General features: G+C 38.7%; 1 protein-coding gene across 7 annotated transcripts in view; it reads left to right on the top strand.

The window, feature by feature from the left end:
- tenm3 (teneurin transmembrane protein 3) overlaps positions 1-20,602 on the top strand; it is a 275,552-nt gene that overhangs the window by 231,613 nt on the left and 23,337 nt on the right. For all 7 annotated transcript variants that reach the window (XM_079853357.1, XM_079853356.1, XM_079853352.1 and 4 more), the window contains 4 exons: positions 279-398; positions 3,198-3,459; positions 6,915-7,182; positions 8,553-8,696. In XM_079853357.1, coding sequence (XP_079709483.1) covers positions 279-398; positions 3,198-3,459; positions 6,915-7,182; positions 8,553-8,696 — 794 coding nt within the window. The remainder of the gene's footprint in view (positions 1-278; positions 399-3,197; positions 3,460-6,914; positions 7,183-8,552; positions 8,697-20,602) is intronic.

The raw sequence follows: 20,602 nt of genomic DNA, 5'->3' as shown, positions 1-20,602 counted from the left end.
ATGGCGGTCTACAGAGACAGGGGCGCAAGAGTCACATAAATAAGCATAGAGTGAGTGTGTGTGAGAGAGATTTTGTGTGCTTCCTAGTTATTTACAGTGGATTAGACATTTTAACATCGCAGTGAAAGCTTAGTGAATCCATGGTCAGTCATGCTGTAAATCATATTAATAGTGTGTGTGTGTGTGTGTGTGTGTGTGTGTGTGTGTGTGTGTGTGTGTGTGTGTGTGTGTGTGTGTGTGTGTGTGTGTTTTTTACCAACTGTGTGTTTGTTTTGCAGTCTGGTGTCCATTATCAGAGGGCAGGTGCTCACTGCAGATGGTACACCCCTGATCGGAGTCAACGTGTCCTTTGTGCACTACCCAGACCACGGATTCACCATCACACGGCAGGATGGCATGTAGGTTGATTGAAAACACAAGCAGACACATATCCTATATACATTTCCATACTGTTTCTGTCCTTGAATAACTGAATGTCATTATACAGCACAGGGTATAGATGTCACCAAAACCATCTGTTTAGTTATGTTTAGTACTTATGCATAAAATATTCATAAATGTGTGAAAATCTTTTCACTGAATACATTTGTTTTTTGTTGATTGAGTACACAATTGAAAACCCTTATGGCTCCACAACTGTGTGTGTGTGTGTGTGTGTGTGTGTTATAGTGTGCTGTCTTATCTACCAAGATCATCTCGTGAAAATGTCAGGCATTGCTTCAGGAAGCAGTGCTTTAGCAAACAGCCTGTTTAAAATGCATTGGATTTACAAGGGTGGAATCAATCAGCCAATGGGCTGCACTCTCCCATACTGTTAAACCAATCCCGGTATTATTAAGGAGCTGCAGCGCCGCAATCATGAAGGCCTCAGGACTGTAACTAGCAAGCTCTTTATGCAGACATCTTTGTTCAAGGAGAAGGAACTGTTAGGACCCACTATCATGTTCTGTCATTTGTCAGTGCTGAATGGCTAAAAGGCAGCAATCATGCAGAGAGGAAATTAAATTTGAATTGAATTCAGTGCAATTAAAGATAGAATCACAGAAAAGGTCATTTAGGTGCAATTGATGGACTCTGTGGGGTCAAGTTTTTAAAGAAATAGTTGAATGGAAAATGAAAATTCTGTCTTTATTAATTCACCTGCATGTCGTTCCTATAATGACGATATGACTTACTTTCTTCTGTGGCGCACAAAAGGTGTCACTGACATCAGACCTGATGCAACACATCTAAGGGTGCCATATTTGATTTGAGGTTCACAGTCGATGATTTTCAGTGCAAAGTTGAATTTCATTCTGTTTATTTTAAGCTTCAGAAGATTTGAAATTACACAAAACTGCATATTTTATTATTATTTTATTTATTTATTTGTGTACTTCATTGTTACTTTGGTTTGGAACCAGTGTTATGTACTATACAGTATTTATTAATATTTTGAATTAGCTTTTATTTATTTAGATTTTTTTCAGTTTCATTTTAATTTTGTTATGAGCTTTTGTCATTTTTATTATGTTTTTATATTTCTATTTAGTTTTATTTCGGTTTTAGTTTTAGTCACTTTAGATTAGGGTCCAATTCCCACTATTATCTATGACTTTTGCCTCAATAAACTCATAATTACTGCTTATTAATAGTTAGTAAGGTAGTTAATTTAGATTGTGGGTAGGATTAAGGAATGTAGAATAAGGTCATGGAAAATAAGGCTTATAAATGTGATTTATAAGTACAAATAAACAGCCAATATCCTAGTAATATGCATGCTAATAAGCAACTAGTTTTGGAGAATTGGAGAAGTTAGTTTTGGAGAATTGGACCCCAAAACTAAAACTTACCAAAAAAAACTTACAAAAGTGGTTAAGTAACCACTTAAACTTATTTTATTTAGTTGCTAAGGCAACATTTCTAATTTTGTAAAAAATTGTAAAAATCTATTGTTCATATTTTATTTAATCTTTATTTCAATTAACAAAAACAATTTTAATAGTTTTAGTTAACAATAACAATACTGTTTGGAACCTGACAGCACTCGTCGTCATTCACTTTCATTATATGGAAAGGTGTAGCCAGGATATTCTTCAAGAATTCTCCGTTATGTTCTATAGAACAACAAACATCCAAACATCATACTTGATAATGACATAATTACAGAATTTTGTGATGATTTTGGCTCCTATATTTGTTTTCTATTAAGTGAGAAATAGAGGGCATTAGCACACATAACAGCAATGAAGAGAGGGGTTTAACTGTATCACTGCATCACATAGATAGACAAAGAGAGGTGCTAGAAAGAGACTTCCAGAGAGATGTTTAATAGAAAATGTGATGAGAGAAGAGGTTGGACTGGAGAGAAAACCCAGACTGAACGAGGGAGAGTACAGGGGGTAGGGTATAGATAGAGGGAGTGTGTCCGAGATTAGCCCACTCAGCCAGCTGTTGCAGCTCTTGAACACAACAGCGGGGCAGGCCGTAAAAAAAATGGCAATGGATAATCATTCCCACACCTCTTCCACATCCACTTACTTCAACAGGGAATCAGAGTACCAGCCACACAGCTGTTAGGGACCAATCACCAGCAGCCTCTCCTTCAGAGCTGCTCAGATGCTCTGCTAGTGTGTGTGTGTGTGTGCGCGTGTGCGCGCGCGCGCATGTGAGCAAATCTTTACGCTTCTATGTGCATATTTTCTGCCCTATCTTGCTTTTCCCCCCTGCAGCCGTTGCTGAATATTGGAATATAGGACAGTTCGCTCAGTTCCTGACTCATTTCCCTTCTAATAAGGCTCTCATGGCAACAGAGAGAGAGATAGAGCCGAGGGAGAGTTTTGGCTTTTACACAAATGCATGATAAAAAGGCTCAGCCACATTATCATGCATTTTTTACCGTGGCAAGGCCCTGTGTCAGGAAGGAAAGGGCCTTCTTAGAAGCTCTTGGCTCAGAGGAGACACGCACTGGGATCAAGAAGGTTAAAGGAAGAGACAATTAAACCAGGTCTAGCCGTCAGTTCTCATGTCTAATTCATCTCAGTTACTCACTCTATCACCTCCACAGTACATTACCTGCATATTACGCATACCTAATGAGGAGAGTATGACAGCCCTATTGTTTTTTAAATGTGTATATCATTTTATACAGAACGTTATTAAGTTCATAGAAGCTAAGTATTGATATTTATAAATACACCCATGTTTTATCTGTGCAGGTTTGACATTCTGGCCAATGGTGGAGCATCACTGACACTGAGCTTCGAGCGGGCGCCATTTCTGACACAATTCCGTACAGTATGGATCCCGTGGAATGTCTTCTACGTAATGGACACGCTGGTAATGAAGAAAGAGGAGAACGATATCCCTATCTGCGACTTGAGTGGCTTCATTCGACCCAGCCCTCTCATCGTGGCCACACCCCTCTCCACCTTCTTCAGATCCTCACCCGAAAACGGCCCCATCATTCCAGAAACACAGGTAAGGCTTAGTTTGGCTCCTTAAATCAAGGTGATTGTGAGATTTCATCCTTGCAAGCCACAATGTGGATGATGCAGATCTCCATATCGGAAACAATCCTTCCCACCAAAGTGATAATTCTGGTCAGTTGGAAACTAAATGATCATTTATTTACATATTCAGCAGAGGGTATCATATGGCAGTAGTCAGTGTGAATCTGCAATTGAGTCTAGACGAGTAAGAAGGGGCCTTTGAGAACAGTGATGGCCGCTAAAAAAACCTTGAGGAAACAGTCTGTTCTCTGTCCTCATCCTACACCCAGCATGCAGTACTCAGAGGAAAAACTGTTTTAAATCTTAGTGTGGTGCTTGCAAGACCTACTGTAGAAATCACTACAGCCCTCGGTGTAACCCCACATATTGAGGAGATATTGGTCAGCATTGTATATCCTCTTGCACACCCTCCTTTTGTTCCTTTTATAGTGCAAATAAGCACACACTATCCCCTACATAATCTGTGTAAAATGACTCGAGCCTCTTGCTGCCTGTCTGTAAAAATGAAAGCTGGACCCACATCAGACCAAATAAAGCACCGTGTCTTTGGGGAAATGAATATAAAACATGCTTAGTTTGTGTCTTGCACAAAACAATTCCTAAGGTCTTAAAGGAATAGTTCACTCAAAAATGAAAATTCTGCTATTATCCTCACCCCCTTGTTTTTCAAAACCCATGTGTTTGTGAAACACAACAGGTATATAAAAAAGAATATCCCAGCCACTCTTTTTAATATAATGAAAGTGAATGAGAATTAGAGGTGTTTAATCTATAAATGAGTCTGTCTATGTGAGTCTAAATGAGACATAATCTATGAATTTGTTTTTAATTAATTGAATTAATGATTCACTCATGCAGTTAAGTGCTTGTTGGAGATGTTGCCTGTTCATCAAAGAGCTTTCGTATGGCTTCAGGAGAATCTAACATATAATTCATATGGACTACTTAATACTTTCATGATACATTTATCGTGCTTTTGCTCCCATTTATTGTAATTGTATGGAAAACAGTGACCAGCTCTTTATTTAAAGTCTTCCACAAAAGAAAGATCAGAAAAAAAGAAATGAAACAATTGTCTTTGTTGAGTGAACAGATCCTTTAAAACTAATTGTAGTTATAAAAAGAAAGGCAAAATAAACGTTAATATTGAATGCTTCAGTCACTTTTTCTGTGCCATGTGAAATGAGTGCTGTTGTTGATTGAGAGGTTCACAAAACTTGGCTCAGTTCTGTCTGGTTTTCTCTGTCTGTATTTTCTCTTCCACCCTAACTTGTGTCCAGATGTGTATTTGATCCCTTCCTCTATAACCCGGCTTTTCCATTCTTACCTTTCTGTGGCATGTGTGTGGGGGGGGGGGACATCCCCAGTAATGCGAGCACTCAGGGCCAACACATATGCTGTCTTACGATTTTGCTCCGAGACATAAAGGAGAAAAATTGTTTCCTTATTGTCGGCAGCATATGTAACAAGGCCACACTCCTCTTCCCATGTTTTTCCTCGGTCCCAACAGGGGCGTCTGTCCCCTCTGAGGAACCCCACTCATCAAAGTAGATTTGAATTACAGCCTGCTTTGAGAGCAACTCTAAACAGGGGTAATCAGACCCAACCAAGTTAGCATTTAATATGGGGCTTTTGGACTTCAGCTGTAATGGCCTCCAAGGTTTTTTTTTTTACCCGGAGCGTCACACATAAATGGCAAACAGACATCCCTCAGCCAGCGCTCATAACGCTTAGCGGCCGTGACACTGAATGGGAAGGCATATTGCTTCCACTTGGCCGTCGTGCAGAGATGGAAAATTTTTTATTTGGCTAGAGGAGAACGGCACGTTTTCACGTCCAGAGAAAAGCTCTAGGCGACAGTGGAAAATCAGATGAGACATTTAGTGAATGAAAGATATATGATTTCCCATCATGTTTTGTGTTTCTGCTTCAGAAACTACTGTGTCTTATAAGGCATATCACCTCTAAATGCAACGAGAGTGCATTGTTTTGGCTGCTTTTTGGCCTCTCACAGAAACACTAGCTTCTTTTCTTACCATGAAAAAATGCTTGATGATAAAACTCAATCTGGTCTTTATTACTGTGCATTTAATGGTCTGTATCAAATGAACTTTCAAAGCCTTTTTCATCTTCCCTTTCATTTGGCAAATGAGAAAATATTTTGCTTTAATGCAGCCATATGCACTTATGGCCCTTGCCCCCGTGGCTAAGAATAACACGGCTGCACACGTAGAGACACTGCAGCGCATGCGGTGCCATTTATTAAGAGCTTTATAGCAGGCGGAGTAAAGCTTGTTATTAGCTCAGACTCTGTAATCAAAGTTCACAGAGGGGAGGCCAGTACATAGCATGAATGCATTGTGGCTTATAGACGCCCTTAAGTAAACCTACAAACATAGGATATGCACACACACACACACATGTGGATAGCATCAGCTAGTGTTAGGGTGGCAGCATAGGCCCTTCAAATTGAGAACATAATGCTACGGTCAGGTCCGTGTGTAAGTAAATGTGAAACCTGAAAAGTGTGAGTTGAAACCACCAAACTTTGTCTTAACTTGCTTTCCTTTTATTTTATCCCCTACCTACCATTAGTTTCCGGTTTGCCTGGGATTTTTTGTTGTCGAAGCCACAGACTGCATATCAAAGGTTCTCCCAAAGCCATCTAGCCCCATCTACTGATCCCTGTAAAAGTGCAGCGGCATCCAAACCAAAAAAAAGAGAAGAAAAGAAATTCCCTCTGGCTCCCTTTGTCCTCTGTGTTAGAGAAAAGCAAATGTCCCCTCCCAGTAGGACACTTGACAATGCCATGAGCTGGAAGACAGGGGGATTACTGTCTTTCCACAGTGGCTTGACTGGCTTTTCATTAAGCACTTGAGGAGAAAGCTGTGATGCAGAATTTCTCTGTTGATCCAAGCTGCTCCTCATCTCCTGTGTTCCTTTTGTGCATCTCAAAGAGGGAGAGAAATTAGTGCTAATGCTCTGAACTTTGGTGACTCCTCACCAGGGGCACCTTTAAATGCCGCTAACTGCACGCCTGCGTTTCATCTGGTACAATGTGCCAGCTTTCTAGAAGTCTGAAATCAATCCAGTTTGAACTCTTCTACTGCAAGTTGTGGCCCTCAATCCTCTGTCTGTTGACTATTTCTCGTGGTCGAGCATGTGGAATCCGGTACAGTAATAGCCTCCGACAGTGATGTAAATATAAGCATGTTCCGCCCGTGAAAATCTCCCTCATTAGATCCAAGATGTCAAGTAAATGGCGGTCAGAGCAAACACAGGCACAGATGTGCTTTAATCCTGTGGAGAGAAAAATCGGAGTCCTCATCCTTGGCTCTAATGCCGCTTCCAGATGCTCCCGAGTCACTCCTTCTCTCTCCCCATCTTTATTTATCTTCACCTCTTTCTCTCTTTGATGTGCAGGTTCTTCAGGAGGAGACAGCGATTCCAGGAAGCGATCTGAACCTCATGTATCTGAGTTCGCGGGCGGCTGGCTACCGTCCAGTGCTCAAGGTGACCATGACCCAATCCACCATCCCCTTTAACCTCATGAAGGTGCACCTGATGGTGGCAGTGGTGGGACGCCTCTTTCAGAAGTGGTTCCCTGCGGAACCCAATCTGTCCTACACCTTCATCTGGGACAAAACGGACGCATACAACCAAAGAGTCTATGGCCTGTCAGAAGCTGTGGGTGAGTACACACAGAGATCAGAGACTAATATATATATATATACACACACTACAATATTGAATATCCAATTAAATGTGAATTTTTCATCCAAGTATATTTTTGCAAGATTCTCTGACTGTTAATTTTGTGTAAATTGACACAGCATCGCACCTCTTCTCAAAACCTCCAAACTTTCCAAAAATGCCTCCCAATTAACGGCATTTTTCATGTTTTTACCAATATTAATTATGAAATCAGCTAGTGTAGTTGGGCTGATAAACACCCATCTATCACATGCTGTTCTTATAGATTCACAGAGTAGAGCAATAATGTAATTTACCCTCTGTAGAAAGACTGAATTTGTTACATGCAAAATGCAGATGTGCTTAATGGGCCATGCCACTTATGACAGTTGCATTATGGGATGTCTCTTTAAATATACCTATGCAAATCGGGAGTATAAATGGAAAACAAAGCAGTTATGATTAAGGCAACAATAGCACTGGAAGCATTTTTTTCTTTCCTCTAAAAGATTTTTTTTTTTTTTTTTTACTGTGGCATTTTTTATGCTGACTGTATTTTGTAGTATGATTAACCATCAACAAAACCACAGAGAACAACATAACTCGTTCTGTTCTGTGGAAGGTCAAGGCGAATCTGTGGCTTTTTTTTTCACTTCAGCATTGAGAAAGACGGCCAGCTGCTGATGACAGCGCCTCAGTTTATTTTCAGCTGATGATGTGGCAGGCAGTAGACCAGACTAAACTAGACATGCTTTTCAGTGCCTCACATAAACAAAATTTAAAAGATGTTGAACCACAAAAGACATGTTTTTTTTCTCTAAATCAGGAATGCACTTTGCCTTTACAAAGTGAACAGTGTAAAATTGTAAATAGATTAGCTAGGTCTCACGAGTATTGATTGGCTTTCACCTTCTCATCAGGCTTTGGTTTGCCAATTGCATTAAGCAGGTAATTTTTTTGCCCAACGAATAGCAGTGTGCTTATTGATTCTCTCTGGGGGACATAAGGTCGCTTTCTTAATATGATCGGCTGAAAACAGTTATAAATTTAAAACGATTTGCACCTGGTGAAGCACAGATCTGTTATAAGATTTACGAAAGTTATGATAGAGACACTACAGTGTTCAGGCTGGCTGCAGTAAAGATCAATTGATATTGTGTAGAACATCTGATAAGGCCTGGCAACGACTGCGGTTTATCAGCTCGATGTTTATGTAATGATTTATCTGCATGCCTCTTAATGTGGTGTTAAGACTTAGTCTGTATTGATTACTTTGCACTGGTTCTCAAGAAGGCTGCATTTGATATGATGTTTATACAATACATTTGCATGCATGAACAACAGCAATCTCTCTCTGTCTCTCTGAAGTGTCTGTGGGATTTGAGTATGAGTCCTGTTTGGATCTGATCCTGTGGGAGAAAAGAACAGCCATCCTGCAAGGTTACGAACTTGACGCCTCAAACATGGGAGGATGGACGCTGGACAAACACCACGTTTTGGATGTTCAGAATGGTAAGCCCACCTCTAAACTTTGACTTCTCCAGTGAATAACACAAATATCGCACTCCTACACTGATTTAATATGCGCAGCTCATTGATCTTGGCAATCAGCTGAAATCATGTGTTTACCCACGCACTGCCAAATTTAAACAAAAATCAATTAAAACACACTTGTCTTACCTCTCCTTCCTCCTCTAAATAAGGTCCATTATCTGCCTGTTAATAGTTATTAACATGAGATAAGGTGTAAAACCTTTAATAAGGAGTAAATGAGCGCTCATTAGTGTCATTGCTTTTAAATGGCGTTGATGAAGTGGAGCTAGAGCGGCACAGCGTTCTTATTGTCTCAAGCATGCCAATGAAGAGACATTTGACATTTCCATGTTAGTGACCTTCACCCAGATGAAGCAATCTGGAGTGCTCTCTGCAGCAAACATTTATGGCCACGTGTCATTGGGGGAAGACTGCCTTGATGAATTCTTATGGAGTCTCATCCCTCATCTTGGCTTTAAAAGGGTGATCTGCAGAGGTTGTCCCCATGTACCTTGCTTAAAGGTTGAACCTGTTTATTCACCACCCTTGAGTCCTTTCAAGGGGACATGATGAGCTGTTCTTAGTTTCCTAGCCCTGAAATGATAGTGACGAGCAAGCTCTCTTTTCCAGGGCTAAATGTTTGTTTTAAGCTCCTACTGAAATGGCTACCATTTGGCTACATGATAAAAAAAAATCATATCTTAAAGAAGTTCACCACAAATTGAGCATCTTGTCATCTTTTACTCACCTTCGTGTCGTTCCGGACCAGTATTATTTTCTTGTGTGGTAATTTTTTAATACAAAGGGAGAAAAAAAAGCATAAAAGTAATTCATACAATTTACATTTCTTGTCTTCTGAAGCCGTACGATTGGTTAGAGTGATGAACAGACCAAAATATGTTATTCACAAGAACTCTTACCCGCTACTGTAGCTCTTAAATATAATATGGCACATGTTTGATCAATACAACTTTTGTAGTTTATTGCAGAGCTTCAGTAGAATGGCTAGTGGCTTACATTTTGGTCTGTTTCTATGGTATGGATTCAGAAGTCCTTGAATATATATACTGTATAGCACAATGCTTTATACGGCAGTCTGTGAGATCTGACACTTAGAAAAAGAACAGACTTTAGTGAGAGAAGAAAAAACTGTTCCTCACTGGGACGGCCGCAGACAGTGATGGACAGCTAGGAGCTGGTGAATCCATTAGGGGAAAGGTCATAAATTACCCAGTGAAGTGGGCCTTTGATGGAGGTATGTGAACAGGCCTAGTTCAGTGTAATGATTGTGGAAATTAACTCTCTGGAGCGAAACACAGAGGGCATTGAGGAATTGTACTAGTCCGTTTATCTTAATCTGAGAGTGAGTGTAGTATAGATTATAGATATACAATATATAGATATGTGTTAAACAAATACAGTTATTTATAAATCAACATAAGACCTTTTCCTTCATTTCGTCTGTCAGGGTTATAATCATAAGCTAAAACTAAGATAAAAACTGTTGATTAAATAACAGAGTAAACTAACTTTTTAAGTAAACTAACTATAACAGAATAAAACTGAAAACAAAGGTTGAGAAGTTAACTGAAACAAAATAATCAACACAAATAAATAATGATTTGTGCAGTCATGAAGCACTCATCACATGTCAGAATAATGTGACCTGTCTGTCTGTGTGGGAGAACACATCCCACAGGCAATATGGCATGATGAGATGCCAGTAACATTTTCTGATACTGACACAAATGAATTTGCAGTGACTGGTGGGAAATGGCACAGCTCTCTTCATTCTGTTAGAAACATTTAACTTTGATTTAACTTTTGTTGCAGTGATTTTATTTTTTACTTTGATTCAATGTAATTTTTTTAATGTTTTGCTTTGTGTATTTAAAAGTTCTAACTCTTATGCAGCTTTGTTTCTTTGTAAATTAAGTGCTGAACATTCTTTTGCACTCAGAAAAAAAGAATAGCCAACTACAGGATGGGCGCATAGTCAGCCCTAGTTGCTCAGGCCCTCTTTTTTTTGTTGTTGGCATCTTGATTGACACTAAGCCCTCTTTACTTCACTGGCCGAGAGCCAGCTGTCCGTACAAATTCCAACGGTCTTTCATCTCCATGCCTATTGCCCTTGCGTCGTCCCTGACCCCCCTTTACCCAGCAGCCCCTATACCTCCTGATCCCCAGCATGTGTAACTGCCTGGTGAGTAAGGTGTCTGCCCCACCTAGGGTATCCCAGAATGCACTCTGCTGCAGTCCATTCAAGCTCTGATGGATGTCATTGATTCATGATTGTGGATTCTTAGTTCCACGGTTCAAGCCCCACATGAATAGTCAGTGCTTTCCTGTGTGTGTGTGTGTGTGTGTGTGTGTGTGTGTGTGTGTGTGTGTGTGTGTGTGTGTGTGTGTGTGTGTGTGTGTGTGTGTGTGTGTGTGTGTGTGTGTGTGTGTGTGTGTGTGTGTGTGAGAGAGAGAGAGAGAGAGAGATTTCTCAATCTTCTCGTAATAATAATGTTGTTTTGTTAACTTAATCTAAAACTATTAAAAATAGTTTTATGTAATTGAAATAAATCTGAAATAAAATAAAATATAAATAATAATCCTAGATGAAAAACTGAAAATTAAACACGGAATGAAACTGAAAATTAGAAATGTTGCCTTAAAAAAATTATATTTAAATGCTTTAATTTTTTCCTTTCAGTTTTGAAATTAAATTAAATTAAAGCATTTAAATAGAATTGTAATATATATATATATTTAATAACAAATGACAAAAGCTAATAACAAAATGACTAAAACTTAAAAATGTAAATGAAAACTGGAAATGTATGAATAAAGGCTAATTCAAAACATTAACAAATTGTATAATATATGAATAAAATTAAAATAACACCAAATAATATTATTATTATTGTAATTATAGCATTTTAGGCAAACACTTTTTGGTTGCCCTTTATTTTACAGTACGTGCACTTTCAATGTACTTACAGACGAAAATACTGAGTAATGTAAGGTAACATCATGGGTTAAGGTTAGGTTTAGGGGTAGGTTCAGGGTTAATTAGTTAGCTAGTTATTACACAGTTAGTGTAATTACAATAAGTGCATAGAATGTACTTGCAATACAGGGCTGTAAAATAAAGTGCTGCCCACTATTTTCCAGTGCAATGTTTAGCATGAGGAGGATCTGTCTCACATCACTCTTTCAGAAGAGCACACTGCCATTTGAGACCACTTATTACTGTCATTAGTCTCAAAATGGCTGCAACGACCTAATAGAAATTAATAGTAGCTTTCCAGATCCATAAATGTTGAACGTTTTGTGTGTGCAGCTAGGGAGCTTCAACGTACAGTATGTTATTGTAAGTGTCCATCTGAAATCTGCCTAGCTGTAAGCTTTAGGCCTAAAAGTCCTTCAGTGTGTCTATATTCTTGTCTAGTTATAATGAAAGGAACAGAGTAATAAGACCAACAGTATGGTCCTCTGAGGTTTGGTTAAGTGTAGGAGTGTTTGTTTGCATTAGCTTCCCGTCTCTGGTGACCTCACCCTGTCACCACACTTTTCATGCTGTCTCACGGGGAAAACACATGCATGCTTACATCCAGACAACGCCCAGCCACAAACTAAAACACACACTCTCTCTATTTTAGCGTCCCCATCTGTTCACATTCACAGTCTTTTCTAAAGCAACTAAGTTAATCTACAGTCAGCTGGTCATTATGGCAAAATAAACCCTGACAGGTTGATCAGAACCCGACAGGAAGCGAAAACATTAGACTAGCACTGTGTAGGAAATCTTTGCCAGTTATATGGTTTAGTGATCATTATATAAAAGTATTTGATCACACAATTTGGCGATTGAATAATCAGAATAGCATAAATATTTATACAGTATATGCACTGGCATCTAGACCAGGGCTGATTTTATATTGCCACTCAGTTGTAAGTTGTAAGTCAAAGGCCCTGTCCCAAATGGCTCGCTTGACGTGCCCTTGCAATGGCCGTTGCTTGTCCATGAAATCCACAAGACTATAGGATGTCTCATTTGTTTTTTATATTTCACATAGGTGTTTATGAGTGGCTCTTGGTGCTCATTATGTGCTGAACCGGTTCAAGAAACTAAATCAAAAACCAGAAATGAAGGAAATTTTAACAGGAATAATAACTGGTTAATAACATTATTTTATCGTTCTGTTTAATAATTTAATTTGGCAGCCTATGCAAATTCGACATTGACGTTGTGAAGTCATTATAGGTAAGTCACCATGGCAATGCGCTGGCATTAGCTTTTGGGTCTCAGGAGTTTTTCTCAGGATATGTCACCAACCGTTAAAAAGTGGCAGGTTATATCCAGCGTGGTATGTTTTGAAACCAGCAAAAATTGCAGGTTAGTGTAGAACCGCTACTATTTAGGAAATCAATTTTAAAAAAGCTGTATTTGAAAAAAAAAAAATAACTAAGCACCATGTTGTCAAAGTTAGTATTGTGGCTTTATGTATGATCAGACACTTGCTGTTGTACATAGTAAAAAAAAAAAAAAACGATTATCCATTGATGCCACACTACAAGCAAACAGTATATACAATAGGCTTTTATCCGCCAAAATTCCAATTCGTCACAATTCGATTTGATTTGTTAATTTACTTACAAAATATCAATTTAAAATTGATTAAAATAACTACATTATAATTCATATTTACATTTGAGTTGAAAATATTCTTAATTAAAAAAAGATTTAGTCAAATCTTTCATTCACTATGGGGGGCCCATGGTCTGTGTTCAGCTTTGCTTGTCCACATAGCGCTGGCTCCAGTCAGGTTATCTTAAAGAGCTCAGTCACAAAATCCCCTTGCTTATGAAGAGCCCCCTTACTTTCTCTACCACCTGCTGCTATAATATATGTGTATGGAGCTTATATTATGATAAAATGATTTGAATTTGAATTGTGTAAATTTGAATTATTTGCGGCACAGCTTGCGCAAATAATTGCGCAAATAGATGCGCTGCTTTAGCGCGTCTCGGTCTCCTTCAAGATCTTGCTGGCGCACACCAAAAATGAACCAAAATACAGAGAATAGCCTTCTTGGCGCGCCTACTTTTGAAAGTCAACATTTAGATTATTTAACGTTAAATGCATTATATATGCCTGAGTCACTTTTGAATAAATCACAGCGTGTTTCATGATAAAACGTGACTTAGCCTATACAATCCGGAAAATAGGCTATAGGTTATAGCAAATTCAGACCAACTGCTGGTCTACACAGAGAAAAAGCCCTTTCTAGGCTCTTCTGTTGTACCGAATTCAGACCAACTGCTGGTCTACACAGAGAAAAAGCCCTTTCTTCTGTTGTACCGAGCCATTCGTTAGTCTAGTTGTTTGATGAGAAAATTAAATGTAGCCTATAGTTGCAATACACGCGTTAAGTTTTGTAAGCTCCGTGCAACTGCTGCAGCGGACTATTATTAGGCTACTAGAATATTAGAAATCTAATACTCAAGCTGTTTTCTACTCTTAATATTAAATTAAAAAAACGACTGAACGAAAGATACACGGATTCTCTTGAACCACCACCGCGTTTGCGGCAGAAAACTACTGCAGTGCAGCCAAAATGCTCCGTTCGACTTTTCTGAGATCCTTTACTCTTCCCTGTGGATGACCTGTGACCTACTTTCTGTAAGATCTGAATTTTTGAGATTGAATTTTAGAAAACTGAATTTGAAGTTCCGAATTTCTTCATCTTGAAAACTTGAATCTGTATTTTTTTAAACTGAATATTTGCAGTATAAGAATTCAGAACAAAATAGACTAGCTGTTTGAAAATACATGTCTATAAAATTCAGCCATAAAAACATTTCAATTTGTTAAATTTCAAATGTTCAATATTCATTTAAAAAAATCAAATTCAGAGCTATTTAAGGTACCACCTAAAATTCAATTTTGTTAGATTACACTTGCAAATAATTCAAATTTACACAATTCAAATTCAAATCATTTTGTCATAATATAAGCTCCATATATGTGTGCATATTAGTGCTGTTAATCGCACATTTTTCTGTGATTAATCGGACCTAACATTAAAGTTTTTCATACATTTGTAAAAGAATGGTGTAAAAATATATGAAAATATATGATACCAGTACTGACTGTACTGTCTCTATTGTATTTTTTTTCTCAATTTTGGCCATTAATTATAGCCATTGAACAGTACAGTATAATTGGAAGCCATCATTTTTAACATTTAATAGGTTTTAAAAAATATAGCAACTTTTAATTTAAATGAACTTAAAATAATTTTTACATAGGCCTAAACCCATTGTAATGTCATATTTACATGTGCCCTTTAATACATCAGGGCTCAACGCTAAGGTTTTTTTCTACTGGCCCAGGAAGGACAGTTCAGATTTTTACCTGCCCTGCTAAAATGCTTTTGACCCATGTAACCTTGTAAACAGTGCTTTAAGATTTTCAGGTAGGTCTAACATGTAAATATACAGAATTTTGATAATCAAACACTACATAGTCTTCACTGCATAAATTATGAATTGAATATAGACTGATCTTCATTAAAGCTACAAAAGTTATTCAGTCAAGAGCAGTGAGTGATTTTCTCTTTGTCTTTTGTTCTTTGGTTGACATTAATGACACAGACAGCAGCAGGTTAATTAGGCTGCGGTTACTTTAATACCTGATGTACATGACGCAGATATAAAAAAACGGATCCTGTGTTAAATATTTTAGCTAGTTAATTTTGACAGCCCTAGTATATATATATATATATGTATGTTTGTGTGTGTGTGTTCCACTGCATGCATACACACATACTCACGAAAGTTGCGTAATCGCATTTTGACTCATTGTTAACTCATGAGTTCTTTTTCAGTTTTTACCTGAAGGCCACTCCACGTTTGCCTCTCACCTCTCACACAAAAGCACTCACACACTCCAGCACAGAAAATTCAGCTGCACTAGACTTTACTGCCCTTTCTAAATCCCATTGAGTTTAGCTTTGGTCATGTGCAGGCATGTAATGCAACTTTGAATCTGGCTGCATGAGCCAAGCACGCCTCGCTCTCTGATGTGGACGACCACTGCCTACGGGGTTTACCTGCATCCTCTCTCACTCGCTTTCACCATCTCAGCCTCCGATTCCTTTCATCTGCCCTTATCAGGCCCTGTCAGTGCTCAGCCACTGTACCTCCCCTCCCTCCACCTAACAGCGGGAGGTCAGAGGGAGAGATTCAGACACCTCTCTTTGGGACCGCAATTATTCCAGTCAGGAAATCTTCAAAGACAGAGTGTTTGATTGAGGAAGAGCATGTTCACAGATTTCCTCCTTGTTTTTTCTGCAGTGCCGCATGCATGGTACAGTCACTCTGGACCAAAAATAAATAAATAAATATAGCATCCCCTGCTTTTCACTAGTTTTGTCCTGACTCCAAACACACTGTTTTCCCATTATTTAAATTGAATAATCGGGAAGGAGTTACTCCATGAAATATTAATGACAAAAAAAAATGGCATAGAGATGTGAGAAATGAACACACAGGGAGAGGCGAAATGATTAAATTAAATTGATTTTGGTAATACTCGATGACCACTAATCGTACTCTCTCTGCACACACACCCACACGCTTCACGTGGCTCTGCAAAGATTTATTGCTGCTTTTCCATACAGAATTTATTTTCCAAATTAGCTGACACAGTGACCATGACTGTGCAGATAAACAAATCCTTTGAGAAATGATGTATTGCCTCAAAATACCATAGGCTTGGAATCAAAAGAAAACAATACATATAGGACTTTTTTATTTAATGCAGCAAAGTTTTCAGTATAATACGATTCTTGTTTAAATATATCTCACATATATTTGCAGTGTTACCAGATTCTTACAAAAGAGGCAAAAAACGAAGCATTGTCTGAAGACAGAGAGATTGAAGGAGAGTTGTTGAGACAAAAGAAGTGGAGTAGAAGCGAGACATGAAATGGAACGCTGAGAGGAAGAAAAGGAGGCAGTGACGGATGGTTTGTGAGGCGTAAATGGAAGAAAATTGAGTAGACTACAGCTCTAGCTCTGTAATCTCATCCAGTTTCTGACCCAGCATAAACACAGCAGCTATAAACTCCAATACAGCCTTTTATTGGCAAATCACTGCTTTCCACTCATGACCTGTCCCCCTCTGTCGGATTTATATATAAACACACATCACACATATCAAAGGAACATGTACACACAATCATTATGAGATGAGGGCTGTCTCTCTGCATGCCTGAATAAATAGTCCAGCACGCCCCACATTGTGAGCCGTTCTCAATTTGGGGCCGTCATAACTTGTGTATTGTGTGTGTAATTGAAGACATTCATTGTTGTGCGTGTGGGTGTATGTATATCCGCTTGCACTATTATTCACAAGCCCTTGTTCGGCAGATCAAACAGGTGCGGTGTGGGTTTCATTACTGTAATGCAACCACGAGTAATTTGCGTGAAGGAGCGACTCATGCGCATGGCTCCGATTAGCCATTGAAAATGTGTTTTTTTGTATACACGTGTCTGTGTGTGTATCTGGAGCGACCTCCCTCAGAGAAGGTCGGTTTGAAGTCAAGGTCGTGTGGGTCTCTCCCAGGGCCAACGAGCCTCCTTTGTCCAATTTGTCTTTGTTAGCGGAGGATCGCTACAGAGTAGCCTAAATGTAGTTTAGCCCTCCATCTACGAACCTCCATCCCTCTCACTCTTCCGGCCAATCCCTCGCTCAATGGCTTAATCGATGGTGGGTGGTTGATCAGAGGAGGAGGTATATTGAGATTTATGGGGACGTTTAGACCGCGATGCGGCTGCTGTGTGGACCGGTGCCCAAGCACACCCGAGAGGGGGCTTAAGATGGCGTCATTGATCTCACTCATAATTAGCGCACAGAGGAGCTAGATGCAGAATTCCAGCACGTTGCCCGATGTGAATAATTTAGCGAGCACAGCATGAAGTCATCCTTTGAAGTGCAGCTTTGAAGACCCCCCCCACCCCAGTCTCGAACACCCTGCTGTTTTCAAAGCAATTCCCAATAAGCAGCTAACTGTGATCGCAAGGGCGCTTTTAGAAAACATTATATTGACTTGGACACTTTGAGTTCACCTGCACACTTTGACTCGACGTGCGTAAGAACACTTCCTCTCTCTCTCTCGAATCTCTCTGGTTCTGTCCAGTATCTTTAACACACACACACACGCATTTGCGAAGAATGAACAGATGCTCACATTCTCCAAGTTTTTGGAAACACACTTTTGCTCTGTTCCAAAACAGTGTACTTACTACAGAGGCAGCATTTTAAGGCATCACAGACTCTCCCAAGATGGTGGACGAGGTGAGGGAAATATTCATTATAAATAAACATTATTTCCTTCACTACTGAAAAGTATTGATGATAATTTTTCAGTGTAATTAACTGTAATGGAATCAATTGAGTCAGGTCTCTCCTGTGCATAGTGCTATTTGTGTGGCAAGCAAGTTATGTAGCACACTCCAAATCTGACACTTTTGAGGTTCTATGACGGTTCGGATGTAGGTAGTGTCGCAGCTACTTTTGGGAACAAAATTTATCCCTCTCTGTGTGGGAGGGGTTGTGCTGAGAAGGCAGTAGGAAGTTAGTGGAGTTCACAGTTGACAGGAGACTTGTGGTGGACTCTAATTTGAGCACTCACAGTGGATGACAGCGGTTTGTGGTGGCACATGTTATTTCTGCTCCGTCTACGAATCGCTTGTCTTTCCCTGATGCCCTCCATCTCCTTTCCCTCTCTCTCGGTCTTGTTTGCTTTCTCTATGGGAACTGAGAGCCAGCAACCCCATTAAATTCAGCATTCTGTATGAAATTGTGAGGCTTGGCTTAGCAGGTGTCATGTATCCTCAGCTCTCTTTGCTGGTTCTTGCCATTAAATGTGATGTGTGTGCTTCTTCTAAGAATATAAATGTAAATATAAACTCTACCTGACACTGGGAGTATAGAATATTTACTTTTTCCTTTTAACATTTAAAATCACATATTCCTTATTTCTGGGCTTTCATAAGTGTCAGGCCAGATAGTTTGAGTTTTGTGTGGGGTAGTTAATCTAGTATTTAAGGATGCCCTGGTTTATGTTTGCTTAATAAACTGTATTACTGTAGTGCTGTATTACATGTATGCAGTATTGACCTGCTCAAATGAATGGAGAAAACATGCTGAAGCAACATGCTCTTTCAACACACTTTACATTTCAAAAACTAGTTGTTAAAATGTAATGAGGTTTTTTTCCACCATGAAAGCAGGTAGATATTCGATATCTTATAAATTTCTTATTGACAATAGCTGCAGATTTATTAAAAGTGGGAGGGGTACTTTTGCAGATTGCCCAGGGCTTCTACAGTTGTAGGATAGTTTTAGGGCATGTTTTCTCTTAATTTAACTTTATTATTTAGTGTTACTAACATTGGTTATTTTTGTTTACCTATTCACACGTTATCTGGTATTTGTATACAATTCCTGCCTCTCATAAAATAAAAGAAGTTCTAATTATGCTGCTGTCTGAGGATCAAGGTAACGGGAAACGACCAGCAGTGGTGGGGTTTAGCATAGGGTCGATCGGATGTTGCTATTAGTGCACCATTAAAATATATCCTGAGGGAGAATATTAAAGGACAACATCGAGGATCAAATCCAAACCTAGGGCCAACAAAACTCATCACACAGCCCAAACTCACACCCTGTGGCATTTCCACACTGTGTTTAACATGCACACATACAAATATACAGCGAGACTATCAGAAACACATTCATGTATGCTTTTCCCCCAAATATAAAAACTTACAAGCACGCAAATTCAAAATTGCTTTGGCTATAAGATTAACCACGGTGTATTACCTGGATTCAGAATTGAAGTGGTGCAGTCATAAATAGAAAAACTGGAAAAAACTTTAGTTGCTATGAATAATAACTTGTTCACACACAGTTTAGTGACAGTCAGGAAATCGTTTTAACAGTGGGAATCAGGTCAGTATTAGTTTTTCATTTTGATTATACTAGGGAACAAAAACAAAAAGACATATTAAAAATATAAAGATAACTTACTGTGATGCACCCAACAGTCATTTCATCATGTGATTTGATTAATTGATTCTCTTAAGTTGCCTGTGCCATATAACCAAGCAGCATGTGTTTGGGCTGTTTATCGATTCTGAACTGCTGCCAGATTTCCCTTTTTCTCGCTGCTGAATATATTAACAGTAGAATTATCAGTATGCTACGTTACTATAAAGCAGACCGTTTTGTGAACCAGTCTGAAAACGGCAACACCCTTTGATAACATTACATTAAGGTGCAAATTATCTGAGAATAAAATATTCAAAAGCAAAAATTAATTACTGTTTAAGAAATGCTAATACGTAAGATAAGAAGCAGTTATTTTTTCCTAATTGTTCGTAATGTTAGTTTGATATGTTTCCTAGTTTATTTCTGCCTAATTTATATAATTAAAATGATTAAAAAAATAATAATATCCTATTTAGCCAAAGGTATGGATAAAGAGGTAGAATATTGAATAAACTACACAGATCTCTTGATGTGCATGGGATTTATAGCAGTAATGAGATATTGCATAGATAAACTCTCTTCTCATTTACTAAATGGGTATAGCTGATTACATTTTTACAGATTTTTTTGTCTTTTGCTTTGATTACTTTATGATTGGTTTAGGTTGGTCTAGTTGTTAAAAAGTCAGGCTGATAACTGAAAGGAGTTTTCCATGAACTATCACATGTCTGCCCGTGAGCAAAGCATATGTCAGGTGTACACACTATGATGTCTGTGTATATATATATATATATACATGTCTGTGTATATTATATATACACAGATATATATT

This window comes from Squalius cephalus (assembly GCF_949319135.1).
Source record: "Squalius cephalus genome assembly, chromosome: 2".
Classification (NCBI taxonomy): Eukaryota; Metazoa; Chordata; class Actinopteri; order Cypriniformes; family Leuciscidae; genus Squalius; species Squalius cephalus.
This window is presented reverse-complemented; position numbering and strand designations above follow the sequence as displayed.